Consider the following 22,381-nt stretch of genomic DNA (forward strand, 5'->3'; position numbering starts at 1 on the left):
TAGCCATATTGCCACTGCGACTACTGCAGCTTTCGAGGTGAGGCAGTTAAGGTACAATTTCATGCAGCGAAGCTTCACTGGTGAAGACTCCCCACTCCGTCGTAAACGAAGCCAGCGTTCTTCGCTCTTCGCTAAAGCCCTCTTACCTTTTCATGGAGCGAAGATTCGCTGGCGAAGTTACTCCCACTCGCCATGAATAAAGGAGCGTTGAACAGACAATCCAAAAAATTGATCAATCAAAAGATGCTTCGAATTATTTGGCCAATCAAGTGGACCATAGCCAGAGTCAGCGTTGCTTCGCTCATAAGGTCTGTTCACGTTACTTGCACTTTTGGTACTTGGCATCTTCGCTTTCTCTCTTTTCAAGGCCAAATATATATTTATCTCATTTTAAGTGCAAAAAATTTGGGGATTTCATGCAACGCGAACAGACTTATAGTTGGATAGTGTTGAACTTTGAGTGAAGCTTCGCTAGCTAAAGGCCATTGCACGTAAAAGTATTAGTCGTAACCATAAGACCATGAAAAGCGATAAATTGATAGGCTACGGGGCAAGCGGTAAGTCATGTGACTGTCTTCCGATTGGTTAGTCATAAGGATAAAGCATTAATCGCAATCTTTTGATGGGACGAAAACTTGCGTCTATGATCGTGGCTTTGAGGTTATGACGTTTCTCTCGTGTTGCTTCTGCGTAGAAAACGCGACAATGCTTGGCCCCGACGCAGTAGCCAATCAATTTATCGCTTTTTACGGTCTTATGATTACGACTACGACTTTTACGTGCATTTTCGCACGAATCGACGGAGTGGGGGGGGTTTCGCCAGCGAAGTTTCGTTGCATGAAATTGTACCTTTACAGTAGAAATATGGCGTCGAACATGGCATTATCAACGCCAATGATATCAGGCATATCCACATCAGAGTACGTATTATGGAATTATTCGGAATTGATACCGATCAAAATTATTCAATTATTCTTCACATTTCTATCGTATTTTCTAGAGAAAACGGGAAAATTACGATCGGAATTCATTCCGACACGTTCCATGATAAATACCCTGGTACTACTGAAAAAGTAAAAATATTAGATCCTGAATATAACATTACATATATTCTTTATTTAAATGTAGAAAATGCGCATAAAGCACGCAATGGTAAGTGAGGTATCACTGCTTTCGTTCAATATTTCTATTGCAATCATGCAAATTTGTAACTTAACCTGTTTATTTACTGCGTACATCGCCATGTTGATAGCACTTGAAATTTGTTCCGATATACGCTGTTACAGCTATGCTGGCAGTAACCCCGGATCTACAATACGTGCTTTAAGCCTTAAGCCGTAAGAAATTATCCAATTACAATCGAATTCGAGGAGAATAATTGACTGTGATTCGTCCATTTCTTATGGCTTAAGGCTTAAAATTCTATTGTAGATCCGGAGTAATTGTGAAACAGTTGTCGCAGTATACTGTGAGGCGTCGTCTACAATATGCGAAGTAGGCTTGGTTTAAGAAGTAAGAGTAAGAAATTGATCAATCACAGTCGATTATTCTTTTCACAATCGATTGTGATTGGTCAATTTATTACTCTTACAGTCTCATCCACTACTGCTACTGCCATTGTAGACCATGCATGATGATGTCACGTTTACTGTACTGCCAGTAAAAACGGAACACACCCATTATTCGCACTATTTAACACTACAAACTGTTCGCGGAGCTGCAGATAGCGCTAACAAACACGATCATGACGTCACTAACGATAGCGTGTTACGTCATAACTGCGCGCTATCAATGCTATTCCTTCCGACTTCCGAGGTAGTGTATTGGTAGCGTTTGCAAGCTGTGAACAGCACTGTAGTATTGATTGAATGTTGTTTCAAGAATTCTTATGCGGGGTCTACAATGCGGTTGTAAACTGATTTTAGAGTCGTAACAGCAGTCGTAACATACTTCGTTTCCGGTCATAGAACAATCGTATTTGTAGTATAGGTTATATACAATACATTCCTGAGTTGTCCATAGGTTCCCTGGGCCTCTATTCTCGAAAAATATCGCATACGAAAAACTAAGGAAATACTATAGTATTGCGTTACATATAAAAACTATAGCATTTCCTTAGTTTTTCGTATGCGATACTTTTCAAAAATAGGGGCCCCCCTATTCTCTTGTAATTGACAGATACCGATTCGTTTAAAGACTATTTTTCCGTTATACGTATCAAGTGCTACGATTTTATTGAATTGATTTTCGCTTTTAGTTGATTTTCCCAATCCTCCATATTAAACGCTACTAACGCTACGCTAGGGTCGTTCATGGAGCTTGCTAACGCTATCGCGCTATTGGCTCCACGAACAGCGTTGGTAGCGTTTGCGTCCATATTTATACATCCATTCGGAAGATTGTCCCTTAAGGTAAATTTTCACGAGCTGCTTAAACAGACTGTTTCAGTGACAAAAAAGATCACGTGGTCAAAATTGACAAATATCAAGCGTCCATTTTGATCACGTGATCCTTTTTGTCGCTGAAACAACCGGTTTGAGCAGCTCGTGAAAATTTACCTTTAAACGTAAAATTCTTTCTGTGGTTTTTATGGACATTTTGTTTCTTAATTTATTTTTTACAATATTCGTGATCGAGAACATTCTTTCAACGCTCACGTTAGAAAATGTTAAACTTAAAATAGCTAAAACTAATTTACAGATAAGTCCATATCGCTGTTGCACACTTGCATTGAGTATTTTATTATTGAACTACGTAGGCAATGTCCATGATCCAGTAGGTAATATCCATGACTTTGTGGTTCTCTTTCGTGTTATACCATAGATTAGACAAAGGTAAACAATCAAAATCTGATTTGATTGGTTCCTTCCAATCATTCCGTTCCGTTTCGTCAGTATTTATTAATTCACCTCGATAAATTATCGAAAAAATCCCAGATTTCCCCCTAAACATTTTTGCCCCCCAGATTTTCCCCTATAAGATAAAAGACCCCCTAGAACTAGGGGGAAATCCCCCAATCTGGCAACACTGGATACAGTAACTAATGGTAACTAACTAGGCAATTAGGAAACCGCGTACCGCCTGTCGTATAAAGACAAGGATAGAGTCCTATGGGTGCGTTCCGAATTATGCATGAAACGCGTAGACTGCATAGAAAGTCGTTCTAAATTAGCTATTACGCGCTTTGAAAGCGCTTTGAGAGTGCTACGAATTCCCCAGATTGTACTAACCGTATTGAATTCTTAGCATTGCTTCCAGCGCTTTGATTGCTTCTCTTTCGACTTGAGGCAGTGAAAGCGTTCGATGCATTGATGCAGTCTATGCGTTTATTAGATAATTCGGAACGCGTTCAGATTGCACCAATTGTACATTGAAAAAACTTTAGAACAAAACGAATGGATCAAGATTTATTATTTGAATTCCCAATGTTAATAGAGAAGAAAAAACAAAGTTGTGGCTTTATATTTGAAAGAAGAATAATAATGGCTTCTAGAATAAATCAAATAATTAATGGAAGGTACATTGAAACCTACACTGTTTCTTAATGTGGTAAATAATTTTTATGGATTTCAACCATTTCGTTTACGGACTTAAACCTGATTTATAATGGCAGTAACCGTTAACTTATGCCGGTGCCGGTAAAGTTCAACTATAGGATTTGAATGCTTTCTTTCATACTAATACGGCAAGTTAGTGCCGTTATTCGATCAATATAGAATTAACATCAATCGACGTTGAATTAACATCGATTTGACGTCGAGCGACGTTGAATCAACATCGATTTGATGTTCATCGACTAACCATTAATGGCTTAGCTGGAAAACCAATTTACTCTCGATATAGTTACATTCTCTACTGCTACTGTTCATTGGCTGCGTTCAGCAGACTCAACAGTTTTGCAACCGTTTTATGATTGTCTGCTGAGATAGGACCATTCTTCTAGATCTAAAAGTATGATCCAATTAGCGCGAAGGAAACTTACAACAGTTGCAAAATAAATGTTCTGCTGAACGCACCCATTGTAGACGGCGTATAATGCGTCGTCCACAATGGCAGTATCAGTAATGCGTGGTCTACAATGGGCAGTAGCAGTAGTGAATTAAGGAGTAGGTGCAGAAATCGACTAATCGTAGTTGATTATCTTTCTCACATTCGATTATGATTGGTTGATTTCTGCGTCTACTCCTTAATCCACTACTGCTACTGCCCATTGTAGACCACGACAATAGGGTTTTAAGCCTTAAGCCATAAGAAATGGACAAATCATAGTCGATTATTCTCCTCGAATTCGATTGTAATTGGTCAATTTCTTACGGCATAAGGCTTAAAACACCTATTGTAGATCCGGACTTACTGATACTGCCATTGTAGACGACGCATTACAATTTCCTTATTACTTACGTTATGACCTTACGTTTTTGTATGTGCCATGGGTTTAAGAGATTATCTGAATTTTTGTGTAAATTATGATTCACGCGTCAAAATAAGGTGCAAGTCATACACAGTCGATAATATAGAAAATGATACCGCACAATGGTGACACTGATTTTTATTTTTATTAAATTTATGTTATAATTACAATGAAATTATTTCTTAAATTATGAGACTGTTTTCCTAAAGCTTCCCAAATTATTCCCAAACTTTTGCAATAAAAAAAATGAGAAATGTTACATATTTCTGCTAACTATACACTCGATTAATTTTCATTGATTACAAATAAATTATTATTTCTTAAATTATAAGACTGTTTTCCTAAATTTTCCCAAATTATTCCCAAATTATTCCAATAAAAAAAATGAGAAATCTTAAACTTGTCTGTTAAATGTATGGCGGTGCGAAAACGTACCATAATAGTGTCGCAAGCGTTGTGGTCCAATCAGAGTCGAGCTAGATTGATGTTGATTGGACCGCAACGCTTGCGACGCTATGTTGCGACTAATGCGTTCCAAAATTCGACTCAAATTTTCGGAATTTTTGAAATTTTAAAAAAGATAATTAATATATTGAGAATATTTGCAGGATTCACTGTACCACTTTAACGATTTGCACTGTTTGACTTTGACTTTGTACTTGAATTATTCGTTATTCTTGCTAATTATGCTTTATACTGTAATTATTGCAAGATCTTTGTAATTTATATAGTAATACCAAGTGATATTATCTATGTATGACTGTATCACATTTGAGCACGTACATCATATATGATATAAAAATGACTCTACTCTCACGTTAATTAATAATATTAATCCAGCACATACGTAATATGTGATATAAAAACGAGATTTTATAATCTCACACAAGATAAATCTTACGTAAGAGCTAAGATAAATCACATGTATTTTTACAATACAATAAGCGTCGCTGCAAATATTTTTGTATGCAGCATTTTTTTGAAGAATATCATAATTGCGAACATTTTGTCATATAATAATCATGTTAGTATTAATAACGAGATTAACAAGTAGTTTTAAAATTTATAATAAATACATTCATTGCTCTTTATAACAAAAAATGTGCTTATACATTACAGGAAATATATGGTACCGTAACTCATCATTGTTAGATATCAAAGGAGCCATTAGATGTCAATGGCAACCCTGTTTTTTGAGTTAAATAACATTTTATTATCTTTTTTCTTCCACGTGTATCAAAATGTTAATCAATCCATTTTTGTAGTTAATTTCAACATAAGCAATGTTCACATTGACGTATGTAAGTAAATAAATTAGAGTCAAATTAAAACATCTTCTTGAGTTAAATTATTTAACTGTGCATTATTAAATTAGGGACATATTGAGAAAAATGAGGAGAAGGATGTTGTAATTTTACAATATTTTGATAAGCATTCTTTAAATATTACTCGCGCGAATATATTTTATGTAATAATAATAATATATCTTTTTAAACACATTTTTTAAACGTTCCAAAGTAGTCATTGGAGGAATGACGGCATTTGGAATAATTCGTGCATAAAAAAATTAGAGTGCAATAGGCCTACTGGGGAAACCACTATAAAAAAGGCGCACCATGCTATCTACCTCATGATGGTGGTGTGGAAATGATAGCATTTTATCATTTTCTTAGGATACACATTTATTTACGCCCGCATGTCTCGCGTTGAAAATTTCAATTATCGACCGCACCTGACGCCTCTCTGTTATCTTTCTAGTTAGTATGTTTAATGTATTCGATTTTGATATTTATGTGCTTTAAGCAATTATAAATATCATTCTGTATCTTTATTGTTCTTAAATGCCAAACAAGGATGAAAATGCTGAAAGCATCACGCCAAACACAGCTTCAACCTTATACGCTTGTGCTAAAGCTTGCCCCCCCCCCCTTAGATTAGAGAAAAAATGACGGACCAATCAAAACACTCCAAAATCAAATTTCTTATGGCCAGACTCTTATTATAAGGTCTTTAGTCACGACGCGACTCGAAAGAAGTTTCAAAATAGCATCATACTAATTCAGGAAGGAAATCATTTCGATTAATTAATAATTTAGAACTTACGAATACTGTTCCATTTTCCATGACCTGCCTCATAATGAATGCGCACGATCCAGGATCCAGGAAGAATATTTTGTCTCTGAAATCTTTTATTTCTAGAATGTCGAGCAAAATTACAATAGCTGCGTTCAGCAGACTCAACAGTTTTGCAACCGTTTTATGATTGTCTGCTGAGATAGGACCATTCTTCTAGATCTAAAAGTATGATCCAATTAACGCTAAGGAAACTTCCAACAGTTGCAAAACAAACGTTCTGCTGAACACAGCCAATGCGTCGCACAAAGAGTCGTGCATCAAATGATACAATAAAATGAGATGTTTTGATTGGTTGTAACTCGTGACGCGGACGGACGACGCTACGCATGACGCGCTCAGTGGAAACGCATCCTAATGGCTCCTGCACATTGGACGCGGAAACGCTTGCCGCGCGGCAAAATGTGACGCGGTAGTCAATAAGCTTACAGCTCCTAAAGCTGGTTCTACATTAGTCGCATCGTAGCGTCGAAAGCGTTGCGGTCCAATCAATATCGATCTAGCTTTATTCTGATTGGACCACACACTTGTGACACGCTTACGACGCTGCGCTGCGACTAATGTAGAACCAGCTTTACATGTTCATTGGTTACCGCGTCATATTTTGCTGCCCGGTAAGCTTTTCCGCGTCCAGTGTGCAGGAGCCATTAGTTCAACTTTTGTCGCGCGGTGGAAATTATATATCTATTACCCCGGATCTACAATAAGGTTTTAAGCCTTAAGCCATAAGAAATGGATGAATCACAGGCGATTATTCCCCTCGGATTTGATTGTAATTGGTTAATTTCTTATGGCTTAAGTTTTAAAACACCTATTGTAGATCCGGACTTAAGCGGGGAGCACAGACTTTTGCATAACGCATAACATGTAATGCATAAGAAATTCAATCAATCAGAATTCTTTATTTCATGGAAAGGAAGGAAACGGAGGGCTTTGATTGGTACATTTTCTTATACATTACGTGTTATGCGTTATGCAAGAGTCTGTGCTCCCCGCTTTAGTTCCGAGCAAACAAGACGTTGATTAGCTATCGCGCTTAGCTAAGCTTAAAACACCTATTGTAGATGACTTAACCCTGGATCTACAATAGGGTTTTAAGCTCTAAGCCATAAGAAATGGCCGAATCACAGTCGATTATTCTCCTCGGATTCGACTGTAATTGGTCAGTTTCTTACGGCTTAAGTCTTAAAACACCTATTGTAGATGCGGACTAAGAATCGACTATTGAATATCGGTCATAATCTAGGACGCAGCAGCCTATAGCGGCTGTAGCACGCAGTGTACAGTAAATTCTCCAATATGGCTTCCCGATGTTTGATTTAAATTTGTTCGTTAAGTGATTGGCGACAAGGCGAAACACGAGAACTGCATCTCGAATTGTGGAAAGGTATTTCGAAGACTATAGTATTGAACTGTTATTGAATCGGCATCCACGTCACGCACAATGGATAATTTCATAAAAATAGAAAAAATCGGAGAAGGTGAGTGCACGGAAAGTACGAGAAACTGTTGATGTCAAGCTATTGTTGCACTGCATGCGTTGCACGTGATAGTAATTAATGAATATTTATAATATTTGAGCGTTCTTCTCTGCTGCCGATATATTCATTCTGTATAATGAATAAGATTCCTGTTTCTTCATATATATAACATGTTTGGAGTATCAAAAATTATATATATTATATCCAAATATTTAATCAAACGGAAAATTATATATTTGTTAAATAGGTAGTGCAATATTATTTAATCGCGTTAATTAAAACCTTATATAAAGTTGCATTCGATTTTAGCTATATACAAATTATATAAAACGTTTTGGTCAGCAACATAAATATTGAAGTATGGAATATGAGGTATATAGCAAATTATATATATTAAGAATCTTGTTATTCTTTAGGTACTTATGGAGTAGTATACAAAGGAAAACATAAGAGGACTGGAGAAATTGTAGCCATGAAAAAGATTCGCTTAGAAAATGATGACGAGGGAATACCATCAACCGCTATTAGAGAAATTTCATTGCTAAAAGAATTAACTCATCCGAACATAGTGAGCTTGATCGATGTATTAATGGAAGAGTCAAAATTGTATCTTATTTTTGAGTATCTCACTATGGATCTAAAAAAATACATGGATAGTTTGGACAATAAACTGATGGAATCAGCCGTAGTTAAATCATATTTGTATCAGGTTTGTTTGTGTGAAAAAATATTTAGTCTCATACTAAAATATTATATAGGTTCTCCTATAGGAGGAACGATGAACAAATCTGGTCTTTGTAGTTTAACTATTGTATTCGTACTTGAATTAGATATATATTTAAAGAGATTAGCAAAAGCGAGATATAAAATTTTAGTGCATTCCAATATAGCGATAAAGAACAGGCTAAATATTCTGACAGGCTGAATCATTTTAAGGATAGATAGATAAAAAATATGGTATCGCTGTATTAGACTACACTAAAACTTTCTATAAGATAAGATAAAAAGAATATTTTATCACTACATTAGACTATACTAAAACTTTTGCTTTTGAAAAATTTGGATATATTCTTTTTATTTTAAATACAACGAGTGTATATTGAGCTATAAAGAATAGACTTTATTAAATGCTTAAATTGCCATGGAAATTTTTATCAAGATCATGATCATGCACTAACGCAATTGTCCTCTGTCTCAGATCACACGTGCAATTTTGTTCTGTCACAAGCGTAGAATATTACATCGCGATTTAAAACCACAGAATTTGCTAATTGATAAGACTGGAATTATAAAAGTAGCAGATTTCGGACTTGGAAGAGCATTCGGAATCCCTGTGAGAATATATACACACGAAGTTGTAACTCTGTGGTACAGGGCGCCTGAGATACTCCTCGGTGCTACTAGATACTCGTGTGCGATTGATATGTGGAGTATTGGATGTATCTTTGCAGAAATGGCAACTAACAAACCATTATTCCAGGGAGACAGCGAAATTGATCAGCTTTTTAGGATATTCCGGTAAAATTTTTTTTTTATGTTATAAAAATATTTTTTTTTAAGTCATTTAACGATTATTTTGTCTTACAGAATATTAAGAACGCCTACAGAAGAGATATGGCCAGGTGTAACGCAACTGCCAGATTACAAAACAACATTTCCAAATTGGATGACGAATAACTTGGACTTGCAAGTAAAGACGTTGGAGTCGGATGGATTGAATCTATTGGAAGCTATGCTCACGTACGATCCTGTATATAGAATATCCGCACGAGCAGCATTGCAACATCCCTATTTTAATGATTTAGATACATGCAAAATACCCGCTGTGTAAAACATAGAAACTACTCGAGGAAAAGAAGTAGAACTTTACATTTTTAATCATGTGATTACGTGAAGAGTATGTCTCTAGGTGTACTAAAAGTTAATTTATTTGAGTAAATGTCCTTCATTTTGTTTAATCATTTTATCGATTAAAGTTTACATTTGTATTTTTTAGTAGAACTCATTTTGTGTGCGACCAGTATGGTTTTTATTAAATTACATACATTTCATACCTATATGAGTTATTGGAATATATTAGTATTTTACATGTTATATTGTATTTTAAGTAAGTTTTATACAGTATTTCGTTCACAATTACTTTAATTAATGATGCCAATTTCATATATTCTTGTATTTAACATATTATCGATCTTAACTCGATAAATGTTAATATTACTACTGTATTCGAACATTATATTTTACTTATTCTTATGTTTAATTCACTTTGTCTACTTAATATGATATATAGTTTTATATGCATCACTCTAAAGGAATCAATTTTTAAGGAAAAATTTAAATTCTACATGATGTGTTAAATAAGCTGATAATCATCTTTGTGCCTTATTCTCTGATCTAAAAACTTTACAATCATAAATTGGCTATTAATAGCAAACAAGATTAGTAAGATTTATAACTATCCTTATAGAATATCTATCGTATATGTGCCTTAGTAGAAAATTTACATACTGTTGCGTTGGTCGCATTAATCTACGAATGCTTAATTTAAAAATTAAATGTAAAAATTTTGTATCTTATAAATAAATAATATTTTATTAGCAACAAACTTCGAATAAATCGATTATATATCAACGTAAAAATCATTCCATCAGATTGCCTATTACCTATTATCATATATACAGAGCTCACTTTAAATCATTTATTTCTGAGAAAAGTGAAAAAACTTGCCTATATGCCATATACAGAGAGAATTAGTAATTCTCAGAAGTATTATTCGTATTATACGTTCATGTATACTTGGATGCGTCACATGCTTATTAGACATAATTGAACGTCAGTGATAATTATGATAATCCTACATTTTTTAAAGAAATAATGTGCAAATATATATAAGATAGCAAATTTATCATCGTGCAAAAAAGAAAGATGAATCAGTATGAACCAATTCGTGATTTACAGAAAAAAACAGCAAGATATTCTATATTTCGATCGTGTTATGTGTCTCGGTGAATGTATACGTGACTTGTAATTGTGGGGTACGCCGAGAGTGGGGCACTAGCCACATAAAGTCCATCTCTCCAATGGAACTTGTATTTATAGTGCAAACGCAGAGAACGGCAGCATCAACCTCCATAGTGAGTATAGTTTTAATATCTCTTTGTGTTTTCAGATACATTAACTCTTTATCTCGTACTTTATATAAATACTTCTACAATGATTGTAGATAATATGGCTTTAAGTTTCCATTTATTTATTTTAAAAATCTTGTTTCGCTTTTCGCACACATTCGAGAAAAGACATCTTGTATGAGACAAGAAAAGACGAGGAAACGATAGCAATTAAAAATGCGTGATGTTTTATTCTTGCAAGCAGAAAGATAAAGACTAATTGATTTATGGTGCGTATATGGAATGAAAATATTCTCAGCAGAGTGAAAGGTCACAACGGGTCGATTCTAATCGTGCATTCGTTGGTCATCACTGCGCGTTTATTATCATATGGAATAAGAACGAGAGACGAAGACAGCCACTAATAACACGGGAATGTAAATTCCGGGGGTCCTTGATGTGTGTCCAAGGCGAGTGTAATTCATGCTCCATGCACCAGTTGTACCTGAAATCCGAGATCCGAGTTGTGCACAAGTTTAAAAGAATCACTTTACTCGACAAGTACGAGATGCATATACGGATTGTTACGCACACACATACCAGAAAGTCTCATTGAAATATTGAAAAATGCGTGACATCACTACTTTCGTTGAAATCTTTACAATTGCGTTGGAAACGACATCGGATTTACTTATATCGCTCAACATTCCGTATACATATAGGCACTTACTATTAAATAGATACTCTTTCATGAAATTTTTTATTATATATTGTTTCTATATTATTATTATCATCATTGTTATTGTTATTATTAAAATAATTATGATAAGTGATTAATGATTAAAAATTTAATGACCAAATCTTTTACCAAAGATTAGAAATACGTAAACAGTTATTTGACAATTTATATAAAATTTGTGGAAAAATCCAAGTCGTGTGATCTTCTGAAAATTTGAATTGCTTAATGATGTTATTCATCTTTTTTATTCTTTCCAAAAGATGCAATCCTTGACATGGTGTCTAGTATTGGCGGGATGCCTTGCTTTTGCTCAGGCTCATACGTATCATATGGGTGCTTGTCCTATTGTAGAACCCATACAGGGTTTTCAGATAAGTAGAGTAAGTTGAAAAATTTGTATCTATTAAAGATTATTATTACAGAGACAAAAGATGCCTCTGTAATATATATATATAATTTACCGAATATTTTTTTTATCCATACAATCGAATTAATTCGTTTCAGAAATAATCGGTTTGTTTAAAACTTTAGTTCCTAGGTTTGTGGTATGTTATCCAGAAAACATCAACAGGTAGCAAGTGCATTACTTACAATTACACACGAGGAGAGGAACCGGGCGAATACGTTATAACGCAGGACTCGGATCATCTAATCTTAGGTGAGACAATTAAAAAACAGTAAGAGCAATTGGTAAAGAAAGGAGACACGATACGTGAGCTTCTACGAAGCGCTGCATCGAGTATCATAAAGGAACCTCAATGAAATAAATGTCTAGCAAGTGGGATGAATTATCCGTAATTACGAGATGTATATGTACAGGTCTTACGCCATTGAAGCACGAGTATCATTATACTGGCCAATTGACTGTACCTGAACCAAGTACTCCGGGACGTATGGAAGTCCGTTTTCCTCTTAGTAAGTATCTTAACGCGCGCAAGTCAACATCATAATATATTTATAAGCGGAAGAGACGTAATTTTATTTTATAGAAACAAAAGAATACGATAAATAAAAATTCTGTATGTTGCGCAATGAAATTTAATTAAGTTAAACACCGCTTGCAAAATGTAAATTCAAATATACAATAGCTACAGCCTCCTCTTTAATTTACAAATAATAAGATATTAGGCAAATTGAAGATAAATTGGCCACGTACGAATCTCGTGATAAACAATGCGTTCTCGCTTAATAATTTTCATATGAATTGCAAGTCAAGCAACGCATCGCGTTGTGCAACTAAAATTCGTACTGTGATTTAGGTGTAGTCGGAAGTGCGTCCCATGTAATATTCATGACGGATTACGATACTTACGCCGGCATATTTACATGCCAAAAGCTGGCGTTCGCTCATCGACAGAGCGCGACAATCCTCTCGAGGACCAGGACGTTGGATCAGATACAGATTGACAAGATACGTCAGCGATTGGGCCAATATGGCGTCGATCCGTTCGATTTGAGCATCATTTCACAGTCTAGCTGTCCGCAAGGCAACAATACTCTGGACATCAACGTCGATCCCAACACTTTCACTTCTGAGAATTTAGGTAATGTGGTGCGCAAAGCGGGCGAGAAGATCGGCGACGGCGTCCAGTGGATCGCTCAGACCGGAAGCAAGGTATATCACAAAATAGCCGGTACAGAAGATACAGCTCAAACAGCATCGACGACGGAGCAAAACAGTCGCGTCACATCAAGGAACAGCGGCGAAAGATTGGAGACGAACGAGGTCGAGTGGATTCCCTAAAAATTCAACCGAATCATTTTTCCGCATTATCACTTTTCGTTATGTTATTCACGATCTTGATTCGTGAATTGATGTCTATTTGATAATTCTATTAAGATCCTTCTTTCTAATATTGTATGTTTAACTTTCTGTCATTTTATTTGACGACAAATGACGAATCGTATAACGAATATAAACAAAATTGCGGTGAAAATGAAAGAAATCAGAATTGATTGATAGATTGATCTACATTATCATGGATTATTAGAGACTATGTTGCGAGTACGCGTCTCTAATGTATGTGTTAATGTATGTTAAATATTCAATAAAATTTTAATACGAAAGTATGTGTATTTTTATAGAGTTATAAGGCTTGAAAATTACAGTACCGCCGGCATTAGCATTACGCAAGGTGTCCCGATCGACGGCTAAAACCTCTTGAAAATTGTTCAGGACCATGTTCTGGATAACATTTGTCAAGATCAAAGTCATTGGAGGTTGTACCTGTTATTTTCATTTTACACTAACAATAAGAATTCATTTTTACGTAAAAATGAAAATAAGAGGTATAACCTCCAATGACTTTGATCTTGACAAATGTTATCCAGAACATGGTCCTGAACAATTTTCAAGAGGTTTTAGCCGTCGATCGGGACACCTTGCGTAATGCTAATGTCGGCGGTACTGTAATTTTCAAGCCTTATAACTCGAAAAGTACTTATAATGAAAAATAACTTTATTATAGTGTTTTGAAAAGCTTTTGACATCATCAGCTATTAAATTCTGGCATCAAAAATAGTGTTTTATTTAAAAAATCAATTTGACCTTGACCTGATCTTAACGACGCCATCCAAGATCAAACCTGGTACCTTCTTATGTCCTCCTCCGAACCATACAACTTTTGTTTGAAATATTTTTCCGTATCTATCATAGTTTTTGAGAAATCTTAATGCATTATTTAAAATACTCTGTATAGGTAAATATTGACAAAATATTACTCATAAGCACTGATAAATTTAAGGATGGTTTATTTATCATTTTATATTATGAATTAAATTACATTAATTTACAAAAAGTTAAATTTGTATAAACACATATGAAGACTAATTGTTTCTGGGTTCGTATTTGTAGATCCATCCTAGATTAATCCATGATCAGAGGTGTATCTACGAAAAATAGCTCCTATGACAAGCACTGAAATTGCGCCCCTGTCAAATATCTGAAATTCATGTTTTAGATAATTTTACATAATATCAGTTCAAAAAGTCAAGTACATTTATTTTTCACTTATTTACATTACATTATATTTACTTACATTATAGTTACTTACATTATGACTAAAAATTATAACTGCACCTTCCTTGCTTTCACTGTTGCAGATTGAACTATGATCTGTTCAAAGTTAATTTTTTCAGACAAAAGTTTATCGTTACTAAGAAAAAAAAAAAGAAATATGAAAAGGTGAAAAGGAAATGTATTTTTACGAGAAAATTTGCACAGAAAGATTTATTTAAGACAAAATAATTATTGACTTAAATAATTATTAAGCCTTGACCTGTCTTTCACATTGCAAAAAATAAATTTGGCTCTTAATTAAATTGTCATGAAGATTTCATGTTTATAATTTATAATTTCTGCGACATTAACATTTTAAAATAAACATTTCAATTCAAAATATTTCAAATTATGTAGAGTGTAATTATAATTATCTTTTAGTGAATAAAAAAAATTATATAAATAAAATATTTGACAATTTATTATTTTAACGAAGACAACGGTACTTGTCACAAAAATTTAGATATAAAATTCAGTTGTTAGATTGATATTTTGATATTTTGATTCATTGATGTATACCATGTTTGAGGAAATACATTGGCTCGTACTGACAGTTAATAAAAACTACTTTGCGAGATTTGGCGCCCTCCTTCAAGTTGCGCCCAGGGCACCAGGCCTACCATATACCTTAGATATGCCTCTGTCCACGATGGATCCTTATTTCAGGCGAGCTAGGTTTTGAACCAATCGAATTTATTAAATCGTGGTTTGAGAATCGTTTTTCAAATGAAAGACTAGGCCTTTATTCTTGAAAGGAAACGTATACGAAATTCTAAAAAAATACTATAGTATACATAACGTATACTGTGGTATTTCTCTAGACTTTCGTATACGTTTCTTTTCAAGAATAGGGGCCCTGATTTAAATCTAGCTCTCGGATCTCAGGTTGAATCACTTATGACTATAAATACGACCTCTAGAGTAATTTTCGACGCGCTGTGTCTGAATCTACGGCTAAATCTACTGAAATATTTCCAGTTTTTGAAATATAAGAATTAATAAAAGACATTTTTATCAGTATACAGAATGAAATTATTTCACAGAGAGCCTAAAGATATTGCAACATCTATAGGATATATCCGTACGATATATTCGGAATATTTTTGCTGTATAGGTAAGTAAAAAGTTATTTGTAAATTTTTATTTTAAGCAATAAGTTGTGAAATATAATAAATGTTTAAATATGGCCAATTGCAAACAACTATGTACAACTACATGTTTAAGTTTAAACGATCACCTGTGAGTATATTAGTATTATAATTAGAACGCTGAAATGCGCGCTGAAGTGAGTCACCATTGCAGCTCATCATAATTAGCTATATTTAAACCCTTATTTCGAAAATTCTACTAGTTAAAGTAAAAATGTATCACTGATATTTTTACTTAATTTGTTGAGAACTTTCTTACTATAACATTTTTATTTGCAAATTTTGAGATATCCTATAAGCCTTAATAGCCAAGCATGTTTTGCAAAATCATGCAATTTAATGCTGAGCACAAATTTTCGACTAGTTGCTGTGTATTTGCTGAAAACGTAATACATGAATACATATAGTATATAATCATACATATTCAACAACACGAGGGCAGATTAGAAATATTTCGTATCAGCAGATTCAGAACAAACGGAGAACAACTATTGCTCATTTTGTTGTCAACAAAATGATTTCCATTCATGAAAAACTTTTTGATTTATCATTCATTTTTGATAACGTAAGAGCAACATGTGATATATCGTTGACAGCAAATACACGACAAGTTGGCAGCAACGCATGTTGAATTCACGTGATGTCGTACCACAGGCAAATGACTTATATACCTTGTTCTAAATTTGCTGAAACTAATGCGCTTTATTTTCGGCAACATGGCAGCAACAATACAGACAGTAAGTGGCTATCAGGGAGGTTTTATTAAAGTTAGAAAACAAATCAGAAGTGTTAAGCATTAATTTTGTTAGCTTAATTTTCGTTTTTTATATCGACTTTGGATCAGTTTCACATATTAAAGTCCAGTGTCGTAGTCGTCTAGTGTTCCATCCCAATATGTGTCCCTTATAAATAACATTTTTTAATTATCATCGAATCCAGGTAAAAACATCCGTCTTACTCATCATCATTATTGTTGTTGTTGTTATTCGGAGAAAGAAATATTGGTTTTTGATTGACATGCTATATCTTAAAAATTCGATCTGACGGAATTTTTCTGGCAGTGGATTCGAAATCAGCATCTCAAAAAATATATATGTTAAAAAAACGTATATTTCTTCTTTTTTGCACTAAAAATTATTCAAAATTGGTAAACTCTAGTGTTATATGCATTGGTCACGCTTAAATTTTTCAAAAGGACATAAAAATATGATTCTCCCAAAATTAGTATTATATAATATATTTTAAGGATTATTTCTTTAATTATGGAATATTTACATACGAGTAAATTTCTCTCCTTGATACGCATTATATGATAAAAAAATCAATGCGAGGTGCTCCACATAAATAGTAGTCTCTATCACATGATTTAAATTCTCCCCTGATGCGTGTATAATACAACGTAACCTGTGCACGCGTTTGTATATGCATGATTGCGAATATTAGTATTCTGACGTCCTGTATGAACCATCAGTCTGATAGTGACTGCTGAGGAGAGACAAGCGAATTTCGTGGTTCCGAGTAGCACGCTCCACCTTCGATATCTTTGAGCACGTTCGCATCATCTCACAAGATCTAGGTCAATGTTAAATTTGAGTGTACGTATGTTTATATTAATAAAGTTATTAATATTTTTACTTTAGCGATTATATTTTTCATTGTCAATGTTATATATAACAATTCTGTGTGTGCTAAATTTTTTTTATTGTAAATTTGAGCATGATTTATTTCGATACGCAACAAATTATTTTATTCCTTATATATATTTGAAGATTATTTGTTAAAAAATTATAAACTAAGATTTAAATACATTAATGTTACTTTTGTCAATAAGATAATGATATTTTATTCACGTGTGAATATAATTTCGCGTGGATTAATATCAAAATCTGAAATTATCTCTTTATCGCGAAATTTTGTAAACATTTGATAGAACACGTCCCATTTTACGTATTGACATTTTACATATTTTTACTCTCAGAACATTGTATCACTTGCATACAAGAATCAAATTTTTAAAAATGTTAAAAATCTGTGAAGTGTAAATACTTACCCCTTACACAATGACGTGTCCTTGTCACGGTATACGGCATTAGGCAATCCGGTTCAATAACGCTATTCCAGCGTATCAATTATCGCTATATATATATATATATATATAAGTACATATATGTTATGCTCTCTACGCTAGAGCCATTTTGTAAAGTGGCTCATCTGACTGTCAGAAGTTATCTATTTTTATTTTCGTTTCATTTATTTGTTATAAGCAAATATTTAAAATATTCAATTAATTAATTTAAATTAAAGTAATTAATTGTCAGTAATCGTCCACTATTTAATATATTCTAATATATTCTTTATAGACATTAGTGTATCCAGTGTATCTTGGCAAAATTACGATTTTCATGAGCTACAGAAATATAACTATATGTTATATCCTTCTTACTTCCCGTTCGTTACGCACTGCAGTGTGCGATCAACTCAGCGGGATGGACTACGGGGGGTGCGCAGTTTAAACTCTCATCGCGCGCCAGTAGTACGAGATTCTGGCGCATTTGCTGCGCTTTAGCGTGCTTTTTTCTTTTAGTCATATTTGTGGATTTCTCAGTATTGGGACATTTTTGAATCAGTTATCTCTCAAATCATTACAATTTTATCACTGTTTTCAAATAATTTTTTTAAATGGATATTCAGAAACATTCAAATTCTCCGCTATTCGCACTTCATGTATACATTTTCATAGTCTTGTTAATACTGGTTACATGGAATGAACGATTTTGCAGAAGTATCTTAAAATTTAGCTAAATACAAATTTGAAAATAATTTTGTTGGCAATGAATCAAAATAATTACGTAAGGATCTCAAGCATCTCAAGATGAGCAATGCTGCAAAAAGATTTGACATTTCGATGATCATCAGTTTGATCGTTTTACACAATTATTTCGATGATCCAACAAAATAATTTTCAGATCTGTATCTCTAGTTAAATTTTTAGATACCTCAAACTTTTTTTCTGGGTATAAAAAAATATTGCGTAAAAATAGATCACATTACGATTCTTAATAGCCAGACAATACGTAAAGAATAAAACCTCATAGTTTATATTTGCGTTTATCGAAAAATATAAAAACAAATAATGTATAATGTAAGAGAAATGTATAAAGTATATTTTTATATTTTTATTCTGTGCTTTGCGTGTCACGACATTTATACCGTCATGACGGTTTCCGTCACGACAGTTTCTATCGGTTAAATTGATAATAATCATGATTAGCGATAAACGATGGAACGTTTTGGTGCGTCGTAATCGCCCAGACTGCGTTCGATTATAATAGTTCCATCCTGTTCTGATAGTGCTGATCGACATAAGTACGTATGCATCAGGTTCAAGAAACAAGTTCGATAATGATCTTTGATAATCCATTATACTGAGAAAAAAATTTTTTGATATTTTTTGTTGATTATAATTAGATGTTTTCATAAATATGATTATTATATACAAATTATTATACAGATTAATATACAGATATTATGATTATTATTATTAATATTATAGCAGTAATAATCATAATTATAAGAGATATTTAATTATATTAGTTGCAAATATCCAAAATTCTTCTCTCAGTGGTATATCGACACTTATGCAAACTATATATCAGAAACTGTAGAAAGCAATAAAAATTGTAATTTCTTATATAAAATTAATAGTTGTATAATGGTAAACAATTTTCTATTGAAGAATTTAAACGACGGAAAATAGAGATAATAACCTTAGCACAGACCTTCAGGGGATGTCCTGAGGACGTTCAGAGGACGTCTATATGTCCTTTAAACATTCTAAGGACATCCTCAGGATAAAGTGTGCTATTAAAGGACTTGACACTACAAAAAGTTTTCCTTGATAATAATAAAAAAAGATAATTTAATTCTGCTTAGATTTGCATAAAAAAATTAATGTAATAGCTCTGTTTTTTTGTTGCGTGAAGTTTACTTCAAAATCTTTGAAAAGAATGTGCTTATTGTCGTCTGAAGTCCATAACGCCCGAGGCGTTCTGAATATTTCCTATATCACAAAGTGATATGAAAAGCTGCACTTTTTATCAGGAGACGCGGTAGTGTCTCCGGCCATGTTCGAAAATTAAAAGACACTACAAGTCTCTTATCCCGAGCCTCCAAAGTCCATTTTTGGGGGGTACAGAACTACTAAAATATAAAAAATTTTGAATCACATGTAACATATTCTGAAAGGCGGCATCGCCACGAGTAATTTGAGCCAAAAGAAATAAAAATCAAGCCGTTCTGGACATACAAGCAGTCAAAAAGTGATGATTTTCATAAAAAATGAAGTAACGTCTTCTTCTTCTTCTTCTCCTTCTCCTTCTTCTCTGTCCGCAGTCACATGCACCTCTCTTCTCTCTTACCTTTCACTCACCCAACTTCAACCCACTCCATCCCCTCCCGCCTCAGCCTCCTCCTCCCCCACCACCCTTCTCTTTTTTGCCCTATCTCACTCTCTTCCGTCCTCCTCACCCCCTTTCGTTCTCTCTCATCCTCGCCTGCTGAAAGTATCCGATGGTCACTTAGGGTCGTAACCTTGACAATATGAGTCAAGGTCGTATTAATTTTTTTTTTATAACTTTGTAACGCGCGATGGGTGACTGCTACAACCTTCCGAAGGTTGTTCGGTGTGATAACCTTCATAATGTGTGGGAGGAGAGAGTCAAGGTCATCGGAGATGAATTGTCCATTTTAATTTTAATAACTTCTCAATAATCAACGAACGACTACCAAAGAACGTTTCAATGGTTATTCAAGGTCAACATTGTCGGAGTTGAATTCCCTATTTCATTTTTAATAACTTTGGAACGTGCGACGGATGACTGCTACAACCTTCCGAAGGTTGTTCGGTGTGATAACCTTCATAATGTGTGGGAGGAGAGAGTCAAGGTCATCGGAGATGAATTGTCCATTTTAATTTTAATAACTTCTTAATAAGCAACGAGCGACTGACGAAATCCTTCGATGGTCACTAAGGGTCATTACCTTGACAATATATATCACGATCAGCGTCATCAGAATTGAATTCCCTATTTCATTTTTAATAACTTTTTAACGTGAGATGGGTGACAGTGCTAAACCTTCCGAAGGTTGCAGGAAATGTAATGGGAGAACAAGTATCGTATGCTGCAAGTCTATGTTAAGTAATAATTCCAGATTGAAAAAAGGAATAAAATTAAGTAAAAGTTACCGAAATGTTTAAAACACTGATGAAAAGGCTACTCAAAGTTTGAATTTTTATAGTTAAGAATCTTTCCATGGTTCTTATTTTATGAATCGTCTGACTGAATAACTAATTGAAAAGGAACATTTTATGCAAATATATTTGTATAAAAAATACAGGGATGGTAAATTTTATCATTTATAAAAACGACTTCATTGTAACGATAACTGTGTTCCGTCGCGAGTAACTTTAGCGACAGAGACCGAGCAGACGACATAGGGCGCGCTGTGCAGGCGGCGGCTCGTCCGCTGCGCATAGTAGCGGCGCAGAATCGGTTGCATCGCCACAGGGAACGCATCGGCGGACGACCCCCTTTTGTTGCATAACCGCCAGGAAGGCGATCTAGTACAAGTATTTGAAAGGGCCCATTGAAGGGATATAGTCGGCCCTTCGGCCATGTGAGAGAGCCTAAAAACCTTCGGTGTGTAAGGTAAGACGAGTGTCGAGGTATTCGAGAAAAGTGACGCAATCCTAGCGGCGTGTGTGCGTCGCCATTTTGCCGGGGCACGCGGTTGCACGTCCCCCTCTAAGTTTTTCGTCGCGTTGTCGCGGTCCGATGAGAGCTCAACGGGTGGCACGCTGCCATCCTAACAGATCCGATAACATCAACGGGTCTTCGTCACGATTGTGTCTCGCGATCGTACACACGTCGCCGGGTTGTGTTTGTGTCTTTGTCTGTCTGACGGGGCTTGATAGGTTTCGAGCGCTGCCCGTCTGTCTGTCTGACGGGGCTCGATAGGTTTCGAGCGCTGCCCGTCTGTCTGTCTAACGGGGCTCGATAGGTTTCGAGCGCTGCCCGTTTGTCTGTCTGACGGGGCTCGATAGGTTTCGAGCGCTGCCCGTCTGTCTGTCTGACGGGGCTCGATGGGTTTCGAGCGCTGCCCGTTTGTCTGTCTAACGGGGCTCGATAGGTTTCGAGCGCTGCCCGTTTGTCTGTCTAGCGGGGCTCGATATGTTTCGAGCGCTGCCCGTTTGTCTGTCTGACGGGGCTCGATAGGTTTCGAGCGCTGCCCGTCTGTCTGTCTG

At 34.9% G+C, this 22,381-nt stretch overlaps 2 protein-coding genes across 2 annotated transcripts; both read left to right on the forward strand.

Moving 5' to 3' along the window:
* Positions 1-7,850: 7,850 nt before the first annotated feature.
* Positions 7,851-9,923, forward strand: Cdk1 (Cyclin-dependent kinase 1). The gene is made up of 4 exons (XM_018453286.1): positions 7,851-8,025; positions 8,442-8,734; positions 9,224-9,543; positions 9,613-9,923. Exons 1-4 carry the CDS (start codon positions 7,989-7,991, stop codon positions 9,854-9,856), a joined length of 894 nt encoding a protein of 297 aa, XP_018308788.1. The 5' UTR covers positions 7,851-7,988; the 3' UTR covers positions 9,857-9,923.
* Positions 9,924-11,044: 1,121 nt separating this feature from the next.
* Positions 11,045-13,945, forward strand: LOC108725947 (apolipoprotein D). The gene is made up of 5 exons (XM_018453273.1): positions 11,045-11,159; positions 12,132-12,251; positions 12,403-12,529; positions 12,691-12,786; positions 13,131-13,945. The coding sequence occupies exons 1-5, from the start codon at positions 11,106-11,108 to the stop codon at positions 13,613-13,615; spliced, it is 882 nt and encodes a 293-aa protein (XP_018308775.1). The 5' UTR covers positions 11,045-11,105; the 3' UTR covers positions 13,616-13,945.
* The last annotated feature ends 8,436 nt before the right edge of the window (positions 13,946-22,381 follow it).

Source organism: Mycetomoellerius zeteki, unplaced genomic scaffold (genome assembly GCF_001594055.1).
Source record: "Mycetomoellerius zeteki isolate Tzet28-1 unplaced genomic scaffold, Tzet1.0 scaffold375, whole genome shotgun sequence".
Taxonomy (NCBI): Eukaryota; Metazoa; Arthropoda; class Insecta; order Hymenoptera; family Formicidae; genus Mycetomoellerius; species Mycetomoellerius zeteki.